Source organism: Anomaloglossus baeobatrachus, chromosome 3 (genome assembly GCF_048569485.1).
Source record: "Anomaloglossus baeobatrachus isolate aAnoBae1 chromosome 3, aAnoBae1.hap1, whole genome shotgun sequence".
Classification (NCBI taxonomy): Eukaryota; Metazoa; Chordata; class Amphibia; order Anura; family Aromobatidae; genus Anomaloglossus; species Anomaloglossus baeobatrachus.
In genome coordinates, this window is record NC_134355.1 from 380,775,029 (window position 1) to 380,801,660 (window position 26,632).

Here is a 26,632-nt window from a genome sequence, read left to right on the forward strand (position 1 = left end):
TAGGCTCATTCCTCGTTCCTTTTCCAATTGGTTGCAGGCGTTCGCAATTTTGGCTAGCGTGGTAGGGGAAAAGGATCCGGAGCACTGCTCGGCTCTATTCAGCTATATGGATGCAATCGGGGAGGCGTATCGCACGTACGGGGGCTTGGCATGGCTGCGGTATGATGAGCAGTTTAGGCAGCGGAAGGCGTTGCGGCCCGGCATGCGGTGGGATCATAAGGACATTTCCTTATGGATGCGCTTAATGGCGGCCCCGAGCCAGCCCTTTCGTGGCGGTGCCGGGGGAACGGGAGCCGGGCCCTCGGGGATCCAGAAAAAGGGTTTGTGCTGGCAATTTAACGAAGGCCAGTGCAAATTTGGTGCAGCATGTAGGGCTCTGGTTAGAGTTTGTTTGTTCTGCCGTTGGGTTTGTTGTTCTTAGTTGCAAATTGGAATGGTGGTGTTGTTTGTTAAAATTGTTTCCTTTACTGTAGGAGTTTGTCTAATCTGGATCCTGGGGCACTCGTTAGTTTTCTGGGGGGCCAGTCGGGCCGACGCTCGTCCGAATGGTCGGCAGTTGGGTGTGGACAGATCGCTGGCGTCGGTCAAGTGGATTGGAGTGCGTGGCATGGAATGGAGCAGGGTCGTGCCGGAATTTGAATATTATTGCAGGATGGACAGACCTCCGAACGTGTTGGTTTTACACGTGGGGGGGAATGACCTGGGTTCACGGGCATCCCGCGATCTGATTAGGGACATTAAGATCGACCTATTGCGTTTATGGGCATGGTATCCGGGCTTGATAGTGGTGTGGTCGGATATTGTGGCCAGATTATGGTGGAGGGGGGCTCGGTCGGTTGAGAAGATTAATCACGCCCGGGCACAAGTGAACAGGGTGGTTGCGCGTTTCGTGCGGAGAAACGGCGGTGTGGTGGTGAGGCATGTGGACCTGGAATCGCCGAAGTGGCAGTTTAGGAGGAGTGATGGGGTTCACCTTAATGACATTGGTTCCGATTTATGGGCCCTAGGTTTGCGTGATGGTGTGGAGCAAGCCTTGGGTGTGTGGCGGGTCCAGGCCACGTAAGGTGTGTCCTGTCCTGTGGCGGGGGTAGGTCTGGTCCAGAAGCGGTTGTAAGGGATTGGTAGCTGGACCGAGAGGCACTGTCTTGGTATGGTGTCTCTGGGTTCCGGGAAATTGCAGGCACGGGGTTCTGCAAAGTTTGGGGGGTATTAATCCGTGGGGTGATTAATACCTCATCTCTGGGTCGGAGTGTTGCGGCCAGGGATATTGGTGTAGGAAAGGGTTTCTGGACCGGGCCTACATAGGGTTTCATGTACCGTTTATTATTATTATGTGTTACCTATTATTGTGTGTTTGGGGTCGCCCATTGGACGGCGCCCCCTTGTGTTAGTATGTTAATAATAGGTAATAAAGGCTGCTGTGGCCAATTTGTTTATCCATGTCGCATGCAGTCGGTGTGTTATTTTTAGGTTAAGTTTGGGGGGTATAGTAACCATCACGACCGGAGAATCCTTCCTCAGTGGGCAAGAAAGCCATGGACCCCATAGGGGGGAGGGGCGACATGACCAGAGGGAAGGGAGGGAGTGAGGGGTTAATAAAGTTATAATGAGGGGCATTATGGGAAGATATAGGGGATTGGTGGAAAAAGGGTCCCTGTAGGGGAGGGGGGGGTATGTAAGTGATGAGGGAGGGTCTTACCTCCCTTTTGGACTCTGGACGGCGACAGATTCCTGCCCACCCTCCCTTTTTGTGTTTGTGAGTTTGTTTTAACTATGTTCAAAAATAAAAAGAAAAAAAAAAGAAAGTAAAAAAAAAAAAAAGAAAGAAATTATCGTGAAAGGGATGTATGTTTTGTCGCAGCAGCGGGGGTAGGTCTGGTCCCGAAGCGGTTGTAAGGGATTGGTAGCTGGACCGAGAGGCACTGTCTTGGTATGGTGTCTCTGGGTTCTGGGAAATTGCAGGCACGGGGTTCTGCAAAGTTTGAGGGGTATTAATCCGTGGGGTGATTAATACCTCATCTTTGGGTCGGAGTGTTGCGGCCAGGGATATTGGTGTAGGAAAGGGTTTCTGGACCGGGCCTACATAGGGTTTCATGTACCGTTTATTATTATTATGTGTTACCTATTATTGTGTGTTTGGGGTCGCCTGTTGGACGGCGCCCCCTTGTGTTAGTATGTTAATAACAGGTAATAAAGGCTGCTGTGGCCAATTTGTTTAACCAAGTCGCATGCAGTCGGTGTGTTATTTTTAGGTTAAGTTTGGGGGGTATAGTAACCATCACGACCGGAGAATCCTTCCTCAGTGGTCAAGACAGATGGGGGAAACACGAACAGTCTGCTGCAGCCAGCATCAAGATTGCAGCCTACACTGCAGCTTTCAGAGAGGGTTCCACGAGCTCCTTCCAGCTCCAGGCCAAGTATTCAAATGAGAGTGAATAACTGTCACCCTCTACTGGGAACAGAGGGTATACATAAGAGTGGTTCAAACCGGAAACACCTGGGATGGTAATGAGAAAGCTAGGTGGCAAAGAATACTGACTTTAACCCTCTCCTCCCCAAAGTTAAGGAAAAGATATTTAACTACAGTGGTGAGCATAGCAATGGCTTTCCAGCCCTGAATCTGTCACATGTCTCAAATACAAAGAGACAGCTGTGACAACAACCGCACCAAGCAATAAGCACAGCTATCTCCAGAAAATCTGGGACACCACACCTCAGAGACCAACAAAGACAAACTATAGCTGGCATGGCTGGATGGATGCAATCAGCATAAATGGAAGGGGAGCAGATGTGAGAGGCCTCTCCACAACATGTGATCAAAAGAGCAAGCAGATCAGCAGAGATTAACTCTTACTAATCTGCCTTTGACTCAGCACACAGCAGGTCCACACCTGAGTCTGCCTGTGTTGATCCCAAACACCAGAGAAACCATCAGGTGGAGCGTCAGAATCTGCAATCTGAACAGGGCCCGATGCCACCATGACAGTTGGTGAAGTTTGTGCAAACTCTGTGTGACACAAGCATATCCAAAAATCAATACGATATAGAAGTTTTGAAAAATGGATATGTGCCTCCTATTCTCCCAGCCACATTTGTATCAAAAGTTGGGATTTCAAAAGGATCATATTTCAAAACATACAGTAACTATATGAAAAAGGTCAATTTGAATATGTTGAATTCGGATCTGTTCAGCCTATGGTCTAAAAGTGTATGGCCTATGATTCAATTCATGATTTTTAGAAATTTATATTATATTATGTTACAGCTTAGAAGTAGGAGAGAACAGAGACGTATAGCAGGAGTCATGTGAAGCTGGAGAGAAGAGAAAGGTTTTTTAGAGCACACATCTTGAGAATGAACAGGGGGAGTCAATACAGATCAGTTCACAGCCAGCAGTCCTGCCAATCATGTGAAGCATCAACCCACAGCAAACTCATTTATAGCTCACATAGCTCACCAACAGTCAGACTACTACAATCACCTCAAAGAAAACATCAGAGTGAGGCAGTAATAAGCTTAGACATTTTAGAGAACTACTCCTTTGTTGTTCAGGATGAAGCACAGTCATATCATTGGAACAATGAACAAGGAACTGTACACCCTTTTGCGGTCTATTACAAAGAGAATGGAGAAATAAAATACAAAAGTGTAATTATTAGTGATGAGCGAGTACTAAAAAGCTCGGGTGCTCGAAGCTCGGGCCGAGCCTCCCAAGATACTCGTGTACTCGGCCCGAGCAACGAGCCCAATGTTATCCTATGGGAGACCCGAGTATTTTTGTGAAATGACCCCCCGGCAGCATGGAGAAACCCTAAAAATGTCACAAAAGTCTCAGAAGAGTGCTCAAATGACATGGCAACAGCATGGGGAAGACCCCTTGAAGCATTTATCACTGAAAAGTCACAGCTGTGAACAATTTTGTCCGCGTTTTACGCCATTTTTACGGACTCACCAGAAAACCTTCCAAAATGACCCCAAAATGATTTTTCATGGCGGAAATGTTAAGGGCACATACCCAATAGTGAGATAGAGCTGGTGTATGTTACTTTTTGAGATTAATACATGAAAGATTTTATGTGAAAACATTGTGTGGCACTCCGATGTCCCTGAGAAGAGACGTACATGAAGGCCTCTTGAGTCTAATGTGCCCATTTTGAGGAAGTGAGTCTTTGTAGTATTTTCCTTTGCCAGGGCAGTCCAAAATTGTGAGGTTCACCAATGCCCCTGCATACAGACGTGCATGAGGGCCTGTAAACCTGAAGTGCCCATTGTAAGGAAGTGGGTCTATTGTAGTATAGCCCTTAGGCAGGGCAGCCAAAAATTGGGAGGCTCCACATTGTCCCTGGATAGAGACGTGCATGATGGCCTGTAAACCTGAAGTGCCCATTGTAAGGAAGTGGGTCTATTGTAGTATAGCCCTTAGGCAGGGCAGCCAAAAATTGGGAGGCTCCACGTTGTCCCTGGATAGAGACGTGCATGAGGGCCTGTAAACCTGAAGTGCCCATTGGAAGGAAGTGGGTCTATTGTAGTATAGCCCTTAGGAAGGGCAGCCAAAAATTGGGAGGCTCCACGTTGTCCCTGGGTAGAGACGTGCATGAGGGCCTCAAAACATTAAGTGTCCATTGTCAGGAAGTGGGTGTATTATAGTATAGCCCTTAGGCAGGGCAGCCAAAAATTGGGAGGCTCCACATTGTCCCTGGATAGAGACGTGCATGATGGCCTGTAAACCTGAAGTGCCCATTGTAAGGAAGTGGGTCTATTGTAGTATAGCCCTTAGGCAGGGCAGCCAAAAATTGGGAGGCTCCACGTTGTCCCTGGATAGAGACGTGCATGAGGGCCTGTAAACCTGAAGTGCCCATTGGAAGGAAGTGGGTCTATTGTAGTATAGCCCTTAGGCAGGGCAGCCAAAAATTGGGAGGCTCCACGTTGTCCCTGGGTAGAGACGTGCATGAGGGCCTCAAATCATTAAGTGTCCATTGTCAGGAAGTGGGTGTATTATAGTATAGCCCTTAGGCAGGGCAGCCAAAAATTGGGAGGCTCCACGTTGTCCCTGGATAGAGACGTGCATGAGGGCCTGTAAACCTGAAGTGTCCATTGTCAGGAAGTGGGTGTATTATAGTATAGCCCTTAGGCAGGGCAGCCAAAAATTGGGAGGCTCCACGTTGTCCCTGGGTAGAGACGTGCATGAGGGCCTCAAAACATTAAGTGTCCATTGTCAGGAAGTGGGTGTATTATAGTATAGCCCTTAGGCAGGGCAGCCAAAAATTGGGAGGCTCCACGTTGTCCCTGGGTAGAGACGTGCATGAGGGCCTCAAAACATTAGGTGTCTATTGTCAGGAAGTGGGTGTATTATAGTATAGCCCTTAGGCAGGGCAGCCAAAAATTGGGAGGCTCCACGTTGTCCCTGGGTAGAGACGTGCATGAGGGCCTCAAAACATTGTTCCCATTGCAAAGGAGCGGGTCTCCTGTCGTTGTAATGTCCATTCTGCAAAGAATGGGCGAAAAAATTTACCACTGGAGGTATACCTGAAACAAAGGCCTAAGTATTGCAATTTGTAACGGTCATCATCATGGTGGCGCATGAGGAGAAGGAGGAGCAGTCCAGCGATTATCCAAAGTCCAGAAGTGTGTACCCATGGGTGAGTGGAGGTACATGGCAAACTTTAAATTCCGCTCTCATTTGCTGGTGGTGTGGTGAAGTCTGGCCCAATCCAACCCTTGTTCATCTTGATCAGAGTCAGCCTGTCAGCATTTTCAGTTGACAGGCGGGTGCGTTTATCTGTAATGATTCCACCTGCGGCACTAAAAACACGCTCTGACAAAACGCTAGCAGCAGGGCAGGCCAGGACTTCCAAGGCGTAGAGAGCCAATTCATGCCACGTGTCCAGCTTGGATACCCAATAATTGTAAGGCACAGAGGAATGTCGGAGTACAGTTGTTCGATCTGCAAGGTACTCCTTCAGCATCTGGGCAAACTTAGGATTTCTTGTGGCACTACCCCGCACCTCAGGGGCTGTGGTACGTGAGGGGCTGAGAAAACTGTCCCACATCTTAAAGACTGTTCCCCTACCTCTGGCGGATTGGACTTGTGCCTCTCTCGACTGTACGCCTCGGTTGTCCACTGATTCATGACCTATGCCGCTAGCGTTTTGTGAGGGGAATGCTTTGCCTACTTCCGTGACTATGGCCTTCCGGAACTGCTGCATTTTGGTTGACCTCTCCTCCACGGGAATAAGAGACAAAAAGTTCTCCTTGTAGCGTGGGTCTAACAGTGTTACCAACCAGTAATGATTGTCGGCCAAGATGTTCTTAACGCGAGGGTCACGAGACAGGCAGCTTACCATAAAGTCAGCCATGTGCGCCAGACTCTTAACAGCCAAGACTTCAGTAGCCTGACCAACAAGATGACTGAACATGCTGTCCTCCTCCTCCTCCTCCTCCTCCTCATCTACCCTGTCCTCTGGCCAGCCAAGCTGAACCGAGGATATGACTGGTGTGCATGTCATATCCTCAATTTGGCCGGAGAGTTGCTCCATGTCTTCATCCTCCTCCTCGTCATAGTCCTCCACTGCACGTTGTGATGAGACGAGGCTGGGCTGTGTGTTATCATCACCCACACCCACTACTGTTTCTTGCTGCAACTCATCGCGCTCCGCCTGCAATGCATCATGTTTGTTTTTCAGCAGAGACCGTTTTAGAAGGCAGAGTAGCGGTATGGTGACGCTAATAATGGCGTCATCACCACTCACCATCTTGGTGGAGTCCTCAAAGTTTTGGAGGATGGTACATAGGTCTGACATCCATCTCCACTCCTCAGGTGTTATGTGTGGAGTTTGACCCATTTCCCGACGGCTTAGGTGATGCAGGTACTCAACAACTGCCCTCTTCTGCTCACATATCCTGACCAACATGTGCAGAGTTGAATTCCAACACGTGGGGACATCACACACCAGTCTGTGAGCCGGAAGATGCAAACTGCGCTGAAAGCCGGCAAGGCCGGCTGAAGCAGTAGGTGACTTTCGAAAATGTGCAGACAGGCGGCGAACTTTTACCAGCAGATCAGACAGCTCTGGGTATGACTTTAGAAACCGCTGAACCACGAGGTTGAGCACATGGGCCACGCATGGAACATGTGTCAGCTGGCCTCGCCTCAAAGCCGCCACCAGGTTCCGGCCATTGTCACACACGACCTTTCCTGGCTTTAGGTTCAGAGGTGTGAGCCAGTGATCTGCCTGCTGTTTCAGAGCTGTCCACAGCTCTTCTGCATTGTGGGGTTTGTCACCTATGCAGATTAGCTTCAGCACAGCCTGTTGCCGCTTCGCCGAGGCAGTGCTGCAGTGCTTCCAGCTTGTGACTGGTGTGGAGGGTACAGTGGATGAGGATGCGCAGGAGGAGGAGGAGGCTGAAGAGCATGACATTCCGGAGCTGTAGAGTGTGGGTGAAACACTGACTGAGGTAGGGCCTGCAAACCTTGGTGTGGGAAGGACGTGTTCCGTCCCTCGCTCAGACTGGGTCCCAGCTTCCACAATATTAACCCAGTGTGCCGTCAACGAGATGTAGCGGCCTTGCCCACAAGCACTTGTCCACGTGTCTGTGGTTAGGTGGACCTTGGGTGAAACAGCGTTGTTCAGGGCACGTGTGATGTTTTGTGACACGTGGTTATGCAACGCGGGGACGGCACACCGGGAGAAATAGTGGCGGCTGGGGACCGAGTAACGTGGGACAGCTGCCGCCATCAGGTCACGGAATGCTTCTGTCTCCACCAGCCTAAAAGGCAACATTTCCAGCGCAAGCAGTCGCGAAATGTTAGCATTTAGAACTGTGGCATGTGGGGTGTTGGCAGTGTATTTGCGCCTGCGTTCAAAGGTTTGCTGAATGGATAACTGAACGCTGCGCTGGGACAAGGACGTGCTTGATGATGGTGTTCTTTCTGCGTAGGCAACTGCAGGTGCAGGAGTGGAGGAGGCTTGTTCGCAGGCAGCATGGACAGGGGATTGGCTCGCATGCACAACCAGCGAAGACGTAGCAGTGACATCAGCAAGCACTGCTCCTCGACTCTGTTGTACTTCCCACAAAGTCGGGTGCTTGGCTGACATGTGCCTGATCATGCTGGTGGTGGTCAGGCTGCTAGTTTTGGTACCCCTGCTGATGCTGGCACGGCAGGTGTTGCAAATGGCCTTTTTTGAATCATCTGGATCCAACTTAAAAAACTGCCAGACTCGGGAAGACCTAACATTTGTACAGGCACCTTGTGTCGTCGTGTTGTTCCGGGGAACGGTTGCCTGACTTCTGCCTGGGGCCACCACCCTGCTTCTTACTGCCTGTTGTGATGCTACGCCTCCCTCCCCCTGTGCACTGCTGTCCTCGCTCTGCATATCCTCCTGCCAGGTTGGGTCAGTTACTGGATCATCCACCACGTCGTCTTCCTCTTCCGCACCCTGCTCCTCCTCCTGACTTCCTGACAATTGTGTCTCATCATCGTCCACCACTTGTTGAGACACGTTGCCAACTTCGTGAGAACGTGGCTGCTCAAATATTTGGCCATCTGTACAGACGATCTCCTCATGACCCACTTCAATATGAGCTGGCGAGAGGCCAGAATGTGTGAATGGAAACGTGAACAGCTCTTCCGAGTGTCCAAGTGTGGGATCATTAATGTCCGAGGAGGACGTGTACTCAGCCTGGTGGTAGGAAGGAGGATCAGGTTCAGAAATGTGCGGTGCAGTATCACGGCTACTGACACTTGACCGTGTGGAAGACAGAGTGTTTGTGGTGGTGCCAATCTGACTGGAAGCATTATCTGCTATCCAACTAACAACCTGTTGACACTGGTCTTGGTTCAAGAGCGGTGTACTGCTGCGGTCCCCAAGAATTTGGGACAGGACGTGCGAGCGACTAGATGTGGCCCTTTGTTGTGGCGAAATTAGAGCTTGCCCACGACCTCGGCCTCTGCCTGCACCACCATCACGTCCACTTCCTTGTTCCTTGCCAATGCCCTTGCGCATTTTGCAATGCTGTGCACTGCTGACGTGTATATTCACTACTTGTGCGTTATATCAAAGTTTGTGGAAATTGCACACAAGTGCACCTGTACGCTGCCACCAACAGGCACACACGTGCGGTTTTAAAAACCAAGCACGGACGCAATAAGAACCTAACAGGTTTTTTTGGGGAGTGACAATTACAGACAAGTCAGACACTATCTGGACTGTTTTACACTGTGTACACCAGCCCCAGATATGATGAAGGCTGGTATACGGTCACCACTACCCTGCCTGCCTGCCTGTATACTGGTACAATAGTCCTGACAAGGACTCTTCTGGTCACTAGCCTGTATTCAGACCTGGCTATACCCTGCCTGTATATAGCAACAATAGTCCTGAGAAGGACTCTGCTACTGTACTCCGACCTGGCTATACCCTGCCTGCCTGTATACAACTAGAATAGTCCTGAGAAGGACTTTTGGTCACACTGTTTGCAGCCCTGCAACTGAAAAAGCTATAAAGGGCCGCAAAGCTTTCCCTGAATCAGCGACACTCTCCCTGCACTGACTGTCTGGATAGCTGTGAGCAGAGCACAGCGCGCCGGCCGGTATAAAGGCTCGGTCACGCTGTGCAGGCCGGCCAATCACTGCAATTCCACAACTAACAGGGCTGTGGCATTGCAGTGGTCTGCCAGCCAATCCCTGCATGAGGGCTGGCTCTCAAAAGAGCGCCAACATGCAGAAATGAAGACCACGAGTACAGCACGAGTATCGCGAGATTACTCGGTCCCCGCCGAGCAGCCCGAGTACAGCGATACTCGTGCGAGTACCGAGTAGTTACAAGCATGCTCGCTCATCACTAGTAATTATGATTATGATATCTAGGTTCTTACTTCATGATTCAATCGCTATTCATTTGTTCCCCAATAAATTGATTTCAGTGATAAAAAATGTCATCCTACCAATTTTGAGCAAGGTCTACTGCTTCTTCTTTATAAAAGTATACCATCACACGAAAGATTTTGGAGTGGAAGTTGAATGGCGCTTTTTTGCCACAGCTCATGGCAAAGGTTTATGTGATGGATGAGGAGGCACTGTGAAATGCCGGTTACAGGAAGCAAAACACATCTAAGTGGCTCAGCAATACCACACTTTTATTCCATATAGTGAAACAATGCTTTTTTTTCATTCAGCAATGACAGTGAAGTCCATGAAGTGATTGAAGGTGGCACAAGATTGGCAATGGATGACCTAACTGGTTATGTGACCTGTGAATATGATCAGCACTGATGGCTGGCTAATATATTCTCCAAAGATTATGATAAGGAAAAAGTAGAAGTGACTTTTTTGTATCCTTCTGGTCCATCACTATCCTTCGTGTATACAAGAGAACCGTATATTTTAAAAGTAAACAAAACTACCATTGAGAATTTGTGATCAATCCTAAAATAGTGAGAGTACAAACAAAATCACAGAAATTGTAATAAACTCCAAACACTGATTAGGGAAAAATGGATTGCCATCAGTTTTGATTTGACCTAGAAGCTGATATCTGAGTGACAGGGCAAATTGCAGATGTGTTAAAAAACAAGGGTCAATACTGTAAATATTGAGTCTTTACATAAATTTGATGTATTCGTCAATGAAAGTGTAAAGATTTATCAATTGCTGATAGTTATACTTCAGTAACCATAGAAACATCCGACTAAAGGATCTAAAAACACTGAAGCAGCAAACTTTGTAAAAACGAAAATTTCTCTAAATCTCAAAACGTTTGGCCACAGATGTAGATACAAAATTTCATACTCCTAGTAACTAAAACAGTACAAAAAAGGTTGTGTTCTTTGGCTACAAAAATAATACACCAAATGCATGATTTATAAATCTGAATAATAACGTAAGAGCGCCTTCATGCCCCTCTATCAAGTAACTGACATATGTTTACACACTGCACACTCTCGATGTGTAAAAGAAATAAAAAGGTGACAGGACACTTACAACACAGAATTAATTTATAAGGCTTTACTTTTATGAAATGGTAAAATACAGCATATATGTTCCTTAGAAATTAGTTAAGAGAACAAGTAAAGCGAAATAGGGTGTTATCCAGATTAAGGTACTGATTAGAGGTGGTTGCACTCACCTGGTGGTTCTGTGAGGAACAACACTTAAACGATATCAAACAGGGTTCCAGCTGCCACAATTTCACAGTTTGTCAAATCCAATGTGGTAATGTGGGTGGTCTGCAGATAGCAAGTAACCTGCGCTGCTGGTGTGTATTCGATCAAGGAGTCAGAATAAGGCAAAAGTATTAGATTAACTGAATGTTAGGGTGGAAGGAGAATAAACAACACAACTAATACTTCCACCTAATTCTGGCTCTTTTATTGGATACACACCAGTAGTGCAAGACCCCCGCTAGCTCTAAACTACCCGATATACGCTCCTTAGTGATCTTTTGCCAATCTAGTGATCCTCAGATTCACATAGTCATATCAATATAATGCCAAGTGATCACTCAGTCGCTCATGACCGTATTTAGTGATATTAGTATGTAAGGAATTTCATAGCAGTGGGCCTTATTTGGCTTCCGGATGACATGATGTGGAAAACACGCTATTTTATACACCAGATAAACAATGTGAACAAGGGTTTCAGGGTGCAGAATACATCCCAAACGCACTAAGGTAAATAAATATAATATATTATATATATATATATATATATATATATATATATATATATGTTTGGCTTTCTACAGTTTTAAGTATGTTATTTCTTAACTTCTGTATGTGTGGTAACATTTTATCATTGAGCAAGAAATATGATGTTAACAGGCTCACTTACCCGATTTATGCCATCATTTGTTAGGATGCTCTGGATTAATTGTCTCTCAAAATCTTCTAAACTCTTCATGCACACTTGAAGAATATTACTGGGTAAGTGGCAGTTCGTAAGGAGGTTCGTTATAGTTTTAAAGGCTACTGACTGAACTCTTAAAACAGATTGTTTGGGATATTTATAAAAGCTAAGCAAGCCATTCAATAGTCCAGACACTGAATCTGTTACCGCCGTGCAGTCATTTCCAAACTTTGTAAAATCTGTTACATGGCTTTGTGCTGTTGTCAGTTTTCCAAGACCAAGAAGATGATTAAGAAACTGTATCTGGCTAGACAGCTGTTCCTCACCAGATGAAAAGTGCTTTGTAATTGGAAGATGATTTAAAGGAGATGCAGATTGTGACAGATTTCTGCATGTTTGGTCACAGTTGTTAGAACTGTGAGATGCTGTCAATGCGTCCACCCCATCTTCATTAGAAATATCACATCCTGAATCATCGTGTATTAGGTTCGTTGCTTTTGGATGCTCTGTATATTCCAGCAAATCTGGAGTCAAATTAATTTTTTCTGCAATTTGTAAAGGAAAACATAAACACTGAATGACTTTTCAGAGAAAATACAAGACATTGGTAATTTACACAAAATAAAAATGATTTTATGGCATCTAATGCCATGACGAGCAATGTGTACTCAACCTGTAGTATCTTTAAAAATAATATTTCCGCTTAACCAATTCTGAACAGACATATTTCTTTTTTGTTGATATTTTCACCATCACCACCTTACACAAATAAATGACTTGTTTTTATGAGCCGATTTAATTTGAAATGTAATGTGGAGTTTCATTGTTACAACATTACATGTAATTGCCACAAAGCAGACGGTCCCTCGACGAAGCAACACGCGAAACACGTGTTGGGACTTGTCCCCCCACCTGTCTACACGTCCTATTCTGGTAAGCAGTCTGCATGGTATATGCTTAGTGTACCTGTGTGCCACATTGTGCTTTTGTCCTATAATGCAGTGACTCTCTGGTTGTGCTGTGCAGCACTGTATTAACGCAGCAACATAGAGCTCTCTAGTTACTTTATTAGTGAATCTTTTTATCTGCTTTGTGGCAATCACATGGTCCTAAGAAACTATGCCTAGATATGTGATGTGTAGACCTGTGGGGGGTTTCTTTCACCCTCTTGTATCCGTTTGTACTTGGTTTTACTATATTACCTTGTAATTATTATGTCCCCCTTGAATGGCTCTATATGACTTTTGTACCAATAAAAGTGTTTTTTATATGCATTTTTTTGTTATATTTCATTGAGCTATTACAAGATATATAGGGGGCCTCTACTTGGCAGTTCTAAAATAATTCTTTTGTTTGTTGGTCTTTAATTATGCTGTATGAAGCCTTTGCCATATTAACTATATCATGAGATCCAGTATTGTCTCTCAACTCTGTTTAACATTACATTTATTATGCCACTTAGTACGGTAATAGCAATAGCAACTTTATATTATTTTGCTATATTTGACTATTTCTATAGAATAAAAGAAGTCCTTTTTTATATTGGATTGTGTTGCTGATATTGTGAGAGCCAGAAGATTTGTATTTTTCTTTAGCTAAAGCTGTGTTAGGCTTCTGCCACACTCACGTGAAATTCACGCACGTGCCGAGAGACACGTATTTTCCCTGCGTGTTGCGTGCAGGTAAGTACGTGTCTCTGGTACGTGCGTGACACGTGTGTTCTACGTGTGCTATCCGCGATAGCACACGTAGAATCGGTAATTATTATACTCACCTGGTCCTTCCTGATGTCCGCGCTGCTGTCCGTGGTGCTGATCCTCGGTCTCCAGCCCTCCCGTCTCCCCGCTGCTGCTGCTGCCAGGCAGTGAAGTGAATATTCTATGAGAATAATGAGCGGCGGTCGGCAGCAAGAGGCAGCAGCGGCAGAGACAGGAGGGCTGGAGAAGGTGAGTTAATGTTTTTTTTTTTTTCACTGACATGTGTGTTTTCTCCGGCGCGTGTCACACGGGACCGCATCCACACTACACCCGTGTGGTGCGGGTGCGGGCCGTGTGACACCCGTGCTGCGGGAGAAAACACTGACATGTCAGCGCTTTCAAAAACGCACACATGTACAAACGCACACGGACACACGTTCCGTGTGGTTTTACGTGTGTGTGCCTGCTACAATAGGGTAGCATTGGTTAAAGTGTCTCCGTGCCGCCGGTACGTGTAAAAAATGACAAACACGTGCCGGAGGCACGGATGTGTGGCGCTAGCCTTAGAGTTTTTTGTTTTTCTTTAGGTGAGATGTAGTTCTATATTGATACCACTTTGGGGAATATATGGCTTTCTGATTACTTTTTCTTCAATTTTGCCCGGGAGGTATGCTGAACAAAAAAATTAGTTCTGCAAATTTAATTTTTGTACAGCATTCATTCTGCAGGATAAAAACAGTTAAGATATATTTCAATAGTCCAGATTGATACGGAGGTGCAGATTAAAATTATGTTTATTTTTCACTGTTTATACTTTTATGAGAAAAGGGTTTTTTTCTTTTAATTTTGTATTTCTTTAACATTTTTTTAAACTATTTTTATCTTTGTTTTAGTCCCATCAGAGAAGATGAGCAGTCACCAGTATTGCAGTGTACTGAGCTGAAACTATCTTTTTAAAATGAAAACCCATATTAAGCATTTATGGCATATGGTGTGAATATAAAAACGTCATAGGGGAATACCTAATTAACAAACACTAATAAGCCACCACAAGAATAGCTATAACAAAGCTTTCCTTAAAAACTATAGAACTTACTATATACAGTGTAATATCTCCACAAGACTACAAATATTATATAGTTGGCAGGATGGCTTTCAGGAACTTATTTTTCATTTCCAGGCCTTCCCTAGTGAATTATTGTTTTACAGTCTGGGAATACTATTGTGTGGCTCGGGAGATCTCCATGTCAGATGGAATAGGCAATACCCATCCTGTTAGAAATGGAGTAAGCAGTTTTTACATCTCAGATATATGTCCTTGCTTCATAGTATAGTACAATATAGTATAAGATAGATCCCCATGGTACCTAACCTACATTCCTTACTTTTACTCACCTAACAAATATCTTCAATGGTGCAAATCCTCAAAAAAGTATTGCCTTAATCAGAACATATATCCACATAGTGAAACTTAGAAGGTATGTTGAAAACTTGGTAGTTATCAGCTCATTGGCAATTCTCTATATATTGATGCATGCCCTTGGTATCATTCATATTTATTTTGGAGTCAACTAGTTATATGGAATTTGGTAAACAAAAATATACAGTAAATGTAGGAGTGCAAAAGTAAAAATGCTGTAATAAATAAAAGCATTAGTAGTTATTTTTATGAACAATATTCAATGTGAATGAACATAGGAGAAATCTAGATCAGATCAATATTTGTTGTGACCACCCTTTACCTTCAAAACAGCATCAAGGCATCATTTTTTCTAGGTACACTTGCACACAGTTTCAAAGGAACTTGGCAAGGAAGTTTTCCAAACACCTTGGATAACTATTCACAAGGCTTCTGCAGATGTAGGCCTGCACAAATCGTCTGTCTTTTAATGTAATCCCATACAGCCTGATAGTGTTGAGATCAGGTGCCACACTAGGTACAGGGGACTACCAAGCAAACAGCAAAAGGGAAGGGAAACCTCTGCCTAGGAAAGGGGGAGATGGCGGCCCCTGACCAAACCTACCACTGGTCCTTGGAGTTCCTCAACTCCTTAAATAGGTTCTGCACCTATGTGCTGAGCCAGATACCAGACCTTAGGATGAGCCTAGAGCTGGGCCCTACATAGAGAATGAGTGGGATGAGCTCTTCATCAACCCTCACTAAACACTAAAGAAGACACAGGGAGCACACACATGGGGAAAGCACATGAAAAATTTATCTCCAGATGCCTCAGGAAGAAGTTCAGCAGAGAGCAGCATCCTACTGATGAGTGCAAGCTGCCGGCTTGCATCCAGAGCTTGTGAAGGAACTGAATATTACCAATACAAGTCAAAAGAAAATGAGAGTATTTAAGATAGTTCTTAAGGGCATTTGATGTATGCCTGGATTCATGGTCCTGTTGCACAATACGCTGGGAGCAACTCAAATGCCTCCCTGATGGCATTCCATAAGAGACAAGTATTTACGTGTATTTCACAGCATTAAGGACATCGAGAAATGGGTAACATTGAAGGTCACTGATGCAGTGATTAGCCAAGGAAACTTAGTGCAGCACATGATAGACACATTATGCTTACTTGCCTTTGAAATTTGAAAATGTTCAGCAGTGCCATCAGCACAGAACTGACAGTAACCAGTGGGAACACCAAGAAAAAACCCCCATAAAAAGTTGGGGGTTAGTGGGAACTGGTTAGTGGGAGAGCTGCGTCTCGGAGTGCTGGGTTCCTAGTGCGCCACAGCTGCGTCTCCTCCTGTCCCCGACCCTCTACGTGTCTCTGAGGGGTGGGGAAGCCCTGCCATGCCGCAACTGCGTCTCCTCCGGTCCTTATCCCTCTGTGTCTCTGTGGCGTAGTTGGGTCACTGACCTGCACTTTGGGGCCTCCTGTGGGTCGGGGCTTACTGTGCTCCGTCGCGTCGTATGTAGGGAGCTTCTATGGCGGTGTCCCTTGTACCTGTCCGCCGGCTGCGGCATGGCGTTGTCAGAGTTTCGGCGAGTCCTAATTGAGTGGTCGTCACTGCTCATTGAATGACCATCAGCCATTATATTGTCAGCGTGCGTCCTTATCACTGTGGAACAGCATGGTCCCTGACTGGTAAAATTACCTGATTGGAGGACCGATTCTTGTGGATGACATTACTAGAATTTTGTCAATTTGATGTGGTCTTATTATGGACAGACCCTGATGATGAACCTCCAATCAATTCCTTTTTTTGGGGGAAAAACGTGTCGTGCAATGAGCTGCTGAGTGTGGCTAAGTACTGGACATTTGGCCTTTCTTTTGTCATCGATTGTGATGAATATTAATATTGTTGCATGCATATAAGGAGGATTGCTGTGCTGTTCTGACCCTATTAAGCAACTATTGAATCGCAACGATCTATATTCTAGATCCGGCATTCCTGGATATGAATATGGCCTACAAAAAACTATCCTGAAAGTAACTACATTCTCCTTTGGATATGACATAAGAAATTCCTGATGGGAGATAACAACTTGTCTGGATGGATGTGGTGTTGTCACTATTAATTTTGTAAGGCCCTCATGTAGATTAGCAGCACCTATAGATATCAGCATAGGGTCAGAAGGGCCAGTCCTCGTTGAGCGGGGGTGCCATTGCGTTATACATAGGGTGCCAACCTCCGCGGTCAAGAAGGGAGACATCAGGGAATTTGGCCCGGGGTCCCTTCTCTTGACATGTATGCTGAAAGTAACCTGGTTTGACTTACACTTTTGAAATTTTAGTTTAAAGTTTAACTTTATATGGGTTTTTTTCTTGGTGTTTCTTCTATAGTACCCCTTGATGTATCTCTGTGAGGTTGTTTGAGTAACCAGTGGTACTAAGCAACACCTATGTACAGGTTGGAAAAGTCTGGACAGCAATTGTCTTCATGGAAGCCAAAAACCATAGCATTAATATGCAAATGGACTCAACTATGCACAAAACTTTAGCAACTGGGTTGCAGAAGACAGACAACAGGTGCCCAGGACTGAGGAGTGAAAATCTGAGATGTATGGCTGTAACAGACGGCAGTTAAGTGGAAAGCCTTTCAATTAGGAGTGTCTGCAGCCAACAGGGAAGCATGGTGAAGGTTCCTTGCAAATTTATAGTTGCAATTCAGTAAACTGAGATGGAAATTTAGTCAAGTGTCCTCAATGCTGAGAAATACAGGCAGAAATGTGACATCAGGGAGGCATCTGATTGGCTGTAATTTGGGGCCCTTGTCTTGCTGCAGAATATATTCGAAGTCAATGTCTTTAAAAACTATCTTTAGTGTAAAGAAGAACAAGGAGTCCTGGAAGTGATGTTACGGCCTCACAAAGTTCACTGATTTCAACATAATTAATTCTATCTAGGATTCCATGGAGAGACAGAAGGATTTGTGCAAGACTACATCAAAAGAATAAAAACAGCAATTACGCCATTGTTTGGTGTGATTTAAATGTATTTTGTTCCTCATGCTGCATTGATAACGTATTACCTTTATTATGATATCATGGTTATTGTACCAACCCATATATCTGTATAACCTTTGTAACACTTTTGCAAACTAAAGCTGCTTTTAAAAATAAAATAAAAATAGCTGCAATCAATAGCAATGAATGGCAATTAGGTGACAGAGCCATGAGTTTAACCAGAATTAGAGTTGAGCGAGTACCTAACTATTCATACTCGCTATACTCATAACGAGTACTGAATGTATAACGGGTTACTCTGTACTTTGTGAGTTTCTCCCCATTGACTTGCATTGCACACGCTATTCGGAATGAACGTGCAAGTATTAGACAGTACTCGTTATGAGTAGAGCGAGTACAAATAGTTAGGTACTCTAGGTACTCGTTCAACGCAAACCATAATAATTAACTGGTTAATTGGCTCAGAATCTGAGTTATCTGTAATCTCTTCTATTGCAGTGGGATGTTAGCTATATATTCTCAGTCATTTTTTTTCCTTTTGCATAATTAATTATTACACTGTCAATGAAACTTGCCAATATTGACAGGTTTGGGTGACAGTGTAACATATATGGAGCCTCCCACTGTCCCTTGATATAGGATTTCAGGGAAATAAGCTTCTGGCTACAGGTGAGCGAGTACCTAACTATTCGTACTCGCTATACTCATGAGTACTGTCTAATACTCGCGTATTTGTTCTGAATAGCATGTGCAATGCAAGTCAATGGGGAATACTCACAAAGTAACAAGTAACCTGAATTCTGCAATATTCGCTACTCGCACATATAGTACAGCATTCGGGTTACTCGTTACTTTGCGAGTTTTTTCCCTTGACCTGCATTGCACACGCTATTCGGGACGAATACGCGAATGTTAGACAGTACTCGTTAGAGTATTAGATACTACTCAAGTATAGCGAGTATGAATAGTTAAGTACTCGCTCAACTCTAGTTCTGGCATGTCTAATTTTGAACAAGGTGATCCTTTTGTCCTGTAAGAGATGTCTGGCAGCAGCTCTCTTATAGAAAACATGAGTGCCAGCTGAGTGCTGACTGTGTATGAGACAAAAGAGAAAAAAGTTTTTTTCAGCCATACCAAGCCGTATGTCAAGTCCAGGTTTGATGCAAGGAATCTAGGATAGCCTGTCCCAGTAGGTTAAATGTAGATGAGATAGAAAAAATCCAGCACCATGGTCTGCATCCCCCCCAAATTTTTTAAAACTCCATTTTATTAACGATGATTAAAAATGACACATTTTAACTAGCTATGCTACTTTGGGTAGGGTAGGGTACTTGGTAGGGTAGGGTACTTTGCTCACTACGACATCGCAGGTGCAATGTCGGTGGGGTCAAATCGAAAGTGATGCACTTCCGGCGTCGCTGTCGACATCGCACTATGTGAATCCTTTTACATACGATTAACGAGCGCAAAAGCATTGTTATCGTATAATCGGTGTAGGGTCTGACATTTCCATAATTTTGCAGCAGCGACGGTACGATGTTGTTCCTCGTTCCAGCAGGCAGCACACATCGCTGTGTGTGAAGCCGGTGGAGCGAGGAACATCACCTTACCTGCGTCCACCGGCAATGAGAAGGAAGGAGGTGGGCGGGATGTTTACGTCCCGCTCATCTCCGCCCCTCCTCTTCTATTGGCTGCCTGCCGTGTGACTTCGCTGTGACGCCGCACGACCCGCCCCCTTAGGAAGGAGGCGGTTCGCCGGCCAGAGCGACGTCTCAGGGCAGGTAAGTGCATGTGAAGCTGATGTAGCGATAATGTTCGCTACGGCAGCAATCACAAGATATCGCTGCTGCGACGGGGGCGGGGACTATCGCGCACGGCATCGCAGCATCGGCTTGCGATGTCGTAGTGTGCAAAGTACCCCTTAGGGTCTCAAATGCATCAGTTTAAGTATGTGTCATTTTTAATCATCATTTAAACAATAAATGTTTTTATTGAAGTAATCATCATTAAAGCATCTTTAATAAAAATTTTGAAGCAGACCATGGTGTGTATGGGAGAGTCAGGGAAGTAGCTGTCAAGTCAACAAATCAGCCAAGACATCCATGGATCGGCCAACAACTACAATGCATATAAGAAATCAACACACTTCTATTAAAATGTCAGGTTTTGTCGTGTAAAGAAAATATAACCAGGAATAATCATTTCAGAACTTCTTCCACTATTATATCACTCATAATCTGTACAATTCAACTGAAAAATAAACTAAAATATTTTGAGTTGGAAAAAAAAAATAACAACATAAGATGGTTGTCCACTACCATAACTGATTTTTTCAGAAAACGTTCTATTATGTGTTTCTTAAAACATCCATTATCTTATTTTAGCAATATTACAATGTGTGCTCTAGCAGCACATCTTTCATTGCTCAATACAGCTCTGATGGGGTTAATCTATAATATCCTCTTTCCTGACTTCCTGTGTTTTATTACTACAAGTTCCATTATGCACTGCAGTGGCCCGTAAAAATACACCTATCACAGACACTCAAAACTCCACCCAAACCTCTCCCTCTCCTCTTTCCTGTATCTGCAACCTGCTGCATTTCATTGTGTCAGCGCAAGCACTAACTTCTGATGGAAGAGTGAAATCACATCAGTGTCTCAGCTCTGCTACATCTGTCTCACCTCCGCTACATGTGTCTCTGTTCTGCTACATCTGACCTTTTCATATGTAACAGAGAAGAGGAGGTCAGATGTAGTAGAGCTGTGAAGCTCACATGTAGCAGAGCTATGATGCTTAGATGCAGTCGTGCTAAAACACGTGTAGCAAAACTGGTAAGATGGTGATCAAGTTCCTACTCCTGAAGACACCAAATATGTGCTTAAAAATGTATGTGATACAGTATATGTAGTGACCAGAAAAGCCACTACTAATGTGTGTTCTGTATTATCTATGTGATTACATTTGTGACACCCATTCCCCCACTTTGGGGGAAATAAATTATTTAGTGTTGCGCTGCCCTCTACTAGCTTGGTTTGGTATTGCAATTTGTATTGCAATTGATTTGAAAGCAAGGAAGTGGCTGTTGGGGGCGGAGCTTGACGAGGCAGTTGAAAGAAAAAACGGTTGTATGCGGTTGAGTTGCTGTGATGCAGGAGAAAAAAAAGGAGACCTCCATTGAGATATGCGGGGAGTGTAATTAGCACCCTATTCAGAGCGCCCCGCTTCTGCAACAACAGAGTACTGGAAAACACAGTTAGTCCAATTGATAGTGACATTCATCCTCCCAAGGCCGGGATAGGAAAAACGCTTGAACTAGTCCACTGTGTAAGAGAACTGTTTATTACTATGAAATGACTGTCTATTGGAAATGGATAAAGCAACTTTGTTTGACAAAAGGGTGCTTTACACGCTGCGACATCACTAACGATATATCGTTGGGGTTACGTCATTACTGACGCACATCCAGCGCCGTTAGCGACGTCGCAGCGTGTGACACCAATGAGCAACGATGAACGAGCGCAAAAACATGAAAAATCGTTGCTCGTTGACATGTCGTTCATTTCCTTAATATCGTTTCTGCTGCAGGTACAATGTTGTTCGTCATTCCTGCGGCACCACACATCGCTATGTGTGACACCGCAGGAACGACGAACATCTCCTTACCTGCGTCCACCGGCAATGAGGAAGGAAGGAGGTGGGCGGCATGTTCCAACCGCTCATATCCGCCCCTCCTCTGCTATTGGATGGCTGCCGTGTGATGTCGCTGTAACGCCGCACGAACCGCCACCTTAGAAAGGAAGCGGTTCACCGGCAACAGCGACGTCGCAGGGAAGGTAAGTCCGTGTGACGGGTGTAAGCAATGTTGTGCGCCACAGGCAGCGATTTGCCTGTGACGCACAACAGACAAGGGCGGGTACGCTCACTAGCGTTATCGGTACCAATATCGCAGCATGCAAAGTACCCTTAAAGATTGGTTACAAGAGTTCAGTAAAGTTCATCATTCACGTTTTCACAGAACCCTCGGTGTACGTCTTCCTTCAACGGCCTTATACCTTGCGGATAGCTCCACAACTCATAGTCTCCTATCTGTTATTTTCCTCTTCATAATTTGCCACCTAACCTAGGGATTTGCTGCAGCCATCGGAGACACTGAACTGAACATCCTCCGAGGTAGTAGGCCCGGCTTCTCACAAGGCGGTGTGACAAATTACAAGTGGCGTCACGAACAGGATGAATCTTATGTGCCTGCATGTACTGGTGTACACCAGATGAGGATTCACTACTGTCATCATATGTAAAAAATACGCCTCAATGAGGAGTTAAAAAAAAACAAAAAAAACTATACCTGTATATTGACTGTGAACATGTGAAACTCACGATGGCAGACGAGAATGAGAATGAGCCCCTTTTCAACAGCACTTCTGATAAAACCTCCACTGCATTTATGCCTTTCACCATGCCTTATTATTTGGGAGCTGCCTGGATGCCACATTATAATGGGGAAACAAATACATTACGAGACTTTAGAGAAAAAATTACTGCTTTGTTTCGCCTGTACCCCATGACAAATTAACAAAAAGTAGAAATTCTGAGTGGTCAACTCCAAGGTGCAGCTTTGAGAGAAATCAAGTCCTGGCCCAGAGCTCAGAAAAGGACTATAGAACAAATCCTGGAGCGGTTAGAAAGCATATTTGAGGTCCACTCCACATGGGAGTTAAAAAGCTAGGATTGCAGATGAAGTACTGAAAGAGCAGTGTATTGAAAGGTCTGCCACAGAAACCCTATGCAGTCAACTAAAAATGTTAGCTCTCCAGCATGCAGATAGTTCCTTCCAGGAATTCAAAGAACTAGCTATTCAGATTTTAGGAAGAGAATTTCGCCCAGCGACTAAAAAACTTGAGCTATCCACCTTTGCTAGTGATACATCAGTTCAATCTTTGTCTAATTGTCCAAGTGGTAGCGCCTCGCTATTGCAAGCCGCCCAAACACAGGCTCCAAATTCTAATACTATGATGGAATTACAGAAACAAATGGCCGAGTTAACTAGCGGACTAGCTAAGGTCTGCAAGAAAATAGAAAGACTAGAGGTTCCACTACTAGAATCTGCTCCCAGAACCCAAATGGGACTCCCTACTAACCGCCTTAGCCAAGAATATCAGACTCCATCTGGGAGACGATCCACTGATTGGCTAACCCTGCTTGTCAAAACAATCTGCAGACATTGTCATCACGCTGGACATTTGGAACGTCAATGTTGGCGTTTAAAAGAGCAATCCCCGAGGCAGAGGACCGCCCCTTGGGAGGAAAGACGATAGGTCCCGAAAATGTTACTTGGTTTTCCAAATATGTAGGACTTCATGCAGAAGTGACCATTCGCATCAATGGCGTCCCATTTACAGCACTGTTAGACACTGGCTACCAAGTCACCACAATAGCCAAGGACACCTTTGAAAGACATTGGGACCCTAACCTCCTTATGCAGCCTCCAGATCAGTGGTTAGATGTCATAGCCACAAATGGACAGTCTACCAATAACAGGGTATTGGGAACCCACTATTTGTGCAGGAGAAACCCAGCTTCCACAACATGGGGTTCTGGTTATAAATGTCCCAGAGAAACCAGACACCTCTGTAATCCTAGGTATGAATGTCCTGCGCAACTGCTATGGTAAAATGTTAGAGGTTCTTCACAAATCTGTACCTACGGCATCACAAGCACAGCAAAGAGTATTGCAGAGAACTATCAAAGTGTTGTCAGTCAGCACAGCAGCAGTTCAGTAATCCTCGAGGTGAAATCTGCCGTGCCCGCATCTGCGATGTACTGTACGTCCTGTCATTTTGCAACCCAACACTGAAACTATGCTGTGGTGTCGTGCTCGACCAGTGATCCAAGGACAAGACTATCATGCCCTAGTAGAATCCTTACCCATGGCAGAACATCCTACGCTTATGACCGCAAGGAGTCTCGTTACTGTATCTGCAGGAAGGGTACCAATTCGTAAGCTAAACCTAGGTGACACTGCAGTGGAACTGAGAAGGTACTATCCTGTAGCTCAATTATCCATAATTTCCTACCAGGATGTAGTGAGCCCAACTCAAAAAGAAGTCCAACAGGCGACTCAAGTATTGGAGGGAAATAGTGAAGCTCCGGAAACTCCATCGTGGTCTGACATGATACATGTAGGAGAGGTGACCACCCCACGTAAACAAATTGAAGAAGTACTGAAGCTTGTTCAAGATTTCCACCAAGCCTTTAGTAAACATCCTATGGATTATGGTAAAGTACGAGAGGTAACGCATACCATTCCCACTGGTTTTCATCCTCCCATTAAAGAGCGGCCCAGACCCATTCCACTGGCCCTGTATCAGCCTATAAAAAAATGATCCAAGAAATGAAAGATGATGGAATGATCCGAGAAAGCCACAGCCCTAGGGGCTTCACCTGTAGTTTTGGTGAAGAAAAAAGACAGCAGTATCCAATTCTGCGTTGACTACCGCAAGATAAACAGCATTACCCATAAAGACACATACCCATTACCGCGCATTGAAGAATCACTAACAGCTTTGGGGTCTGCTGCATATTTCTCCACCTTAGATTTAACATGTGGGTACTGGCAAGTGCCTATGTCAGAGGAAGATAGTGAGAAAACAGCGTTTACCTCCCCAATGGGCCTCTTTGAGTTTAATGAAATGCCTTTCGGATTCTGTAATGCCCCAGGAACTTTTCAAAGGCTAATGGAACGTTGTTTGGGACACAAAAATTTTGAGACTGTTTTGCTTTATCTGGATGATGTCATTGTCTACTCCAAATCTTATGATGACCACTTACAGCACCTGGCAGAAGTTCTCCAGATGCTCATTAAACACGGCCTCAAAGTCAAACCCTCGAAAGTGTCACTTATTACAGACCCAAGTACGCTACTTAGGACATGTCATGAGTGCTGAAGGAGTAAGACCTGATCCAGACAAAACCGCCATGGTCAGGGATTGGCCCACACCCACTACCCTGAAAGAAGTCCGGAGTTTCTTAGGATTCACAGGCTACTATAGACGCTTTATACCAAATAATGCCCTAATTGCTGCACCACTGCAAGAGCTTTTACGTGGTCATCCACAAAGAAATCCATTGTTAACCACTGGACAGAAGAGCAAAAAGCAAGAAGTTGCCTTTCAACAGCTCAAAAGGAAGCTTACCACTCCACCTATTTTCGGTTATCCAGATTACAGCAAGCCTTTCCGTCTTTATACCGACGCCAGCCTAAAGGGGCTAGGAGCAGTCCTAAGCCAGAAGCAAGCAGGAAAAGAACGGGTAATTGCTTTTGCTAGCAGATCTCTTAAAGGAGCAGAACGGAATGATCCAAATTTCAGTTCTTTTAAACTACAGTTTCTCGCTCTTGTATGGGCCGTTACAGAGCGGTTCAAGGACTATCTAGCTGCTTCTCCATTTATCGCCTAGACTGACAACAATCCTCTTGCTCATTTAAGCACAGCTGGACTGGGAGCTTTGGAACAAAGATGGGCCTCAAGACTTGCTAACTACGACTTTGTCATCAAGTATCGTGCTGGGAAGTCTAATGAAAATGCTGATGCTTTATCCCGATTACCAATCACTTCAGATCCCTTGCCAGATGAAGATCACTGGGAAAAAGTGGAAATGACGAACTTCTATGCTCGATTTGCTCAACTAAAGGTGGCCAGTGCCTTTTTGCAGGAAACTCCTGACTCCTACTCACAAGGAGCTAGTTCAGAACCCCTACTAGATGGATACAAGTACAGACTGAAAGTAGAGTTATTGCTGAAATTTCAGAATTCCTGATAACAGGAAAACCTCCCAGGAGAATTCGCAGAGGTGATGCTGACCCTGAACTCGTCTGTGGAGACAGCGAAAATGGTTCTTTGTGAAGAAAGGATTGCTGTATCGTAGTAGCATGGATCCCATCACAGTTAGTCGTCTCCATCAAATTGTGATCCCAAGGAGAGATGTTGACATGGTTCTCACTGCCTATCATGATCAGTCTGGTCACTTTGGAGTGCAGAAGACAGAGGCCACAGTCCGTCGTCGATTCTATTGGATTGGCATGAGGGGAGACATTGAAAAATGGTGCCAGGAATGTCACACTTGTGTAACTAGGATAAAAGTGAAAGCTGATCAGAAATCACCACTGCATCCAATTGTGAGTCGATGTCCATTAGAAACAGTAGCCATTGATCATCTGAAAGTAGAGCCCAGCAGAACCAGCCATAGCTATGTCTTAACCATCATTGATAACTTCACCAAATTTGTAGTGGCCGTCCCTGTGAAAGATCTAACTGCTAAAACTACCGCTGCTATCCTCTGGAAATCCTTCTTGCTACCTTATGGATGCCCAGAGAAGATTTTGACCGATCGAGGCTCAGCCTTTGAATCACAACTCTTCCAAGAATTGTGCACGTTCTACAATTGTCAGAAGCTCAGAACTATAGGATACCACCCGCAGTATAACGGCATTTCCGGGAAGATGAATCAAACCATCCTGAATTTGCTAAGAACTATTCCAGCTCACAGAAAATCTGACTGGCCAACATTACTCCCAGAGCTCATCTATGCATATAACAATACCACGCAATGTTATACGGGTTATACCCCATATTATCTGATGTTCGGACGTCAAGGTAAACTACCAGCTGACCTTG

General features: G+C 44.9%; 1 protein-coding gene across 1 annotated transcript in view; it reads right to left on the minus strand.

The window, feature by feature from the left end:
* Positions 1 to 26,632, minus strand: part of MEI4 (meiotic double-stranded break formation protein 4) — a 255,724-nt gene that overhangs the window by 188,487 nt on the left and 40,605 nt on the right. The window contains exon 2 of the mRNA XM_075338432.1: positions 11,831 to 12,390. Within this exon, the coding sequence (XP_075194547.1) occupies positions 11,831 to 12,390 (560 nt within the window). The remainder of the gene's footprint in view (positions 1 to 11,830; positions 12,391 to 26,632) is intronic.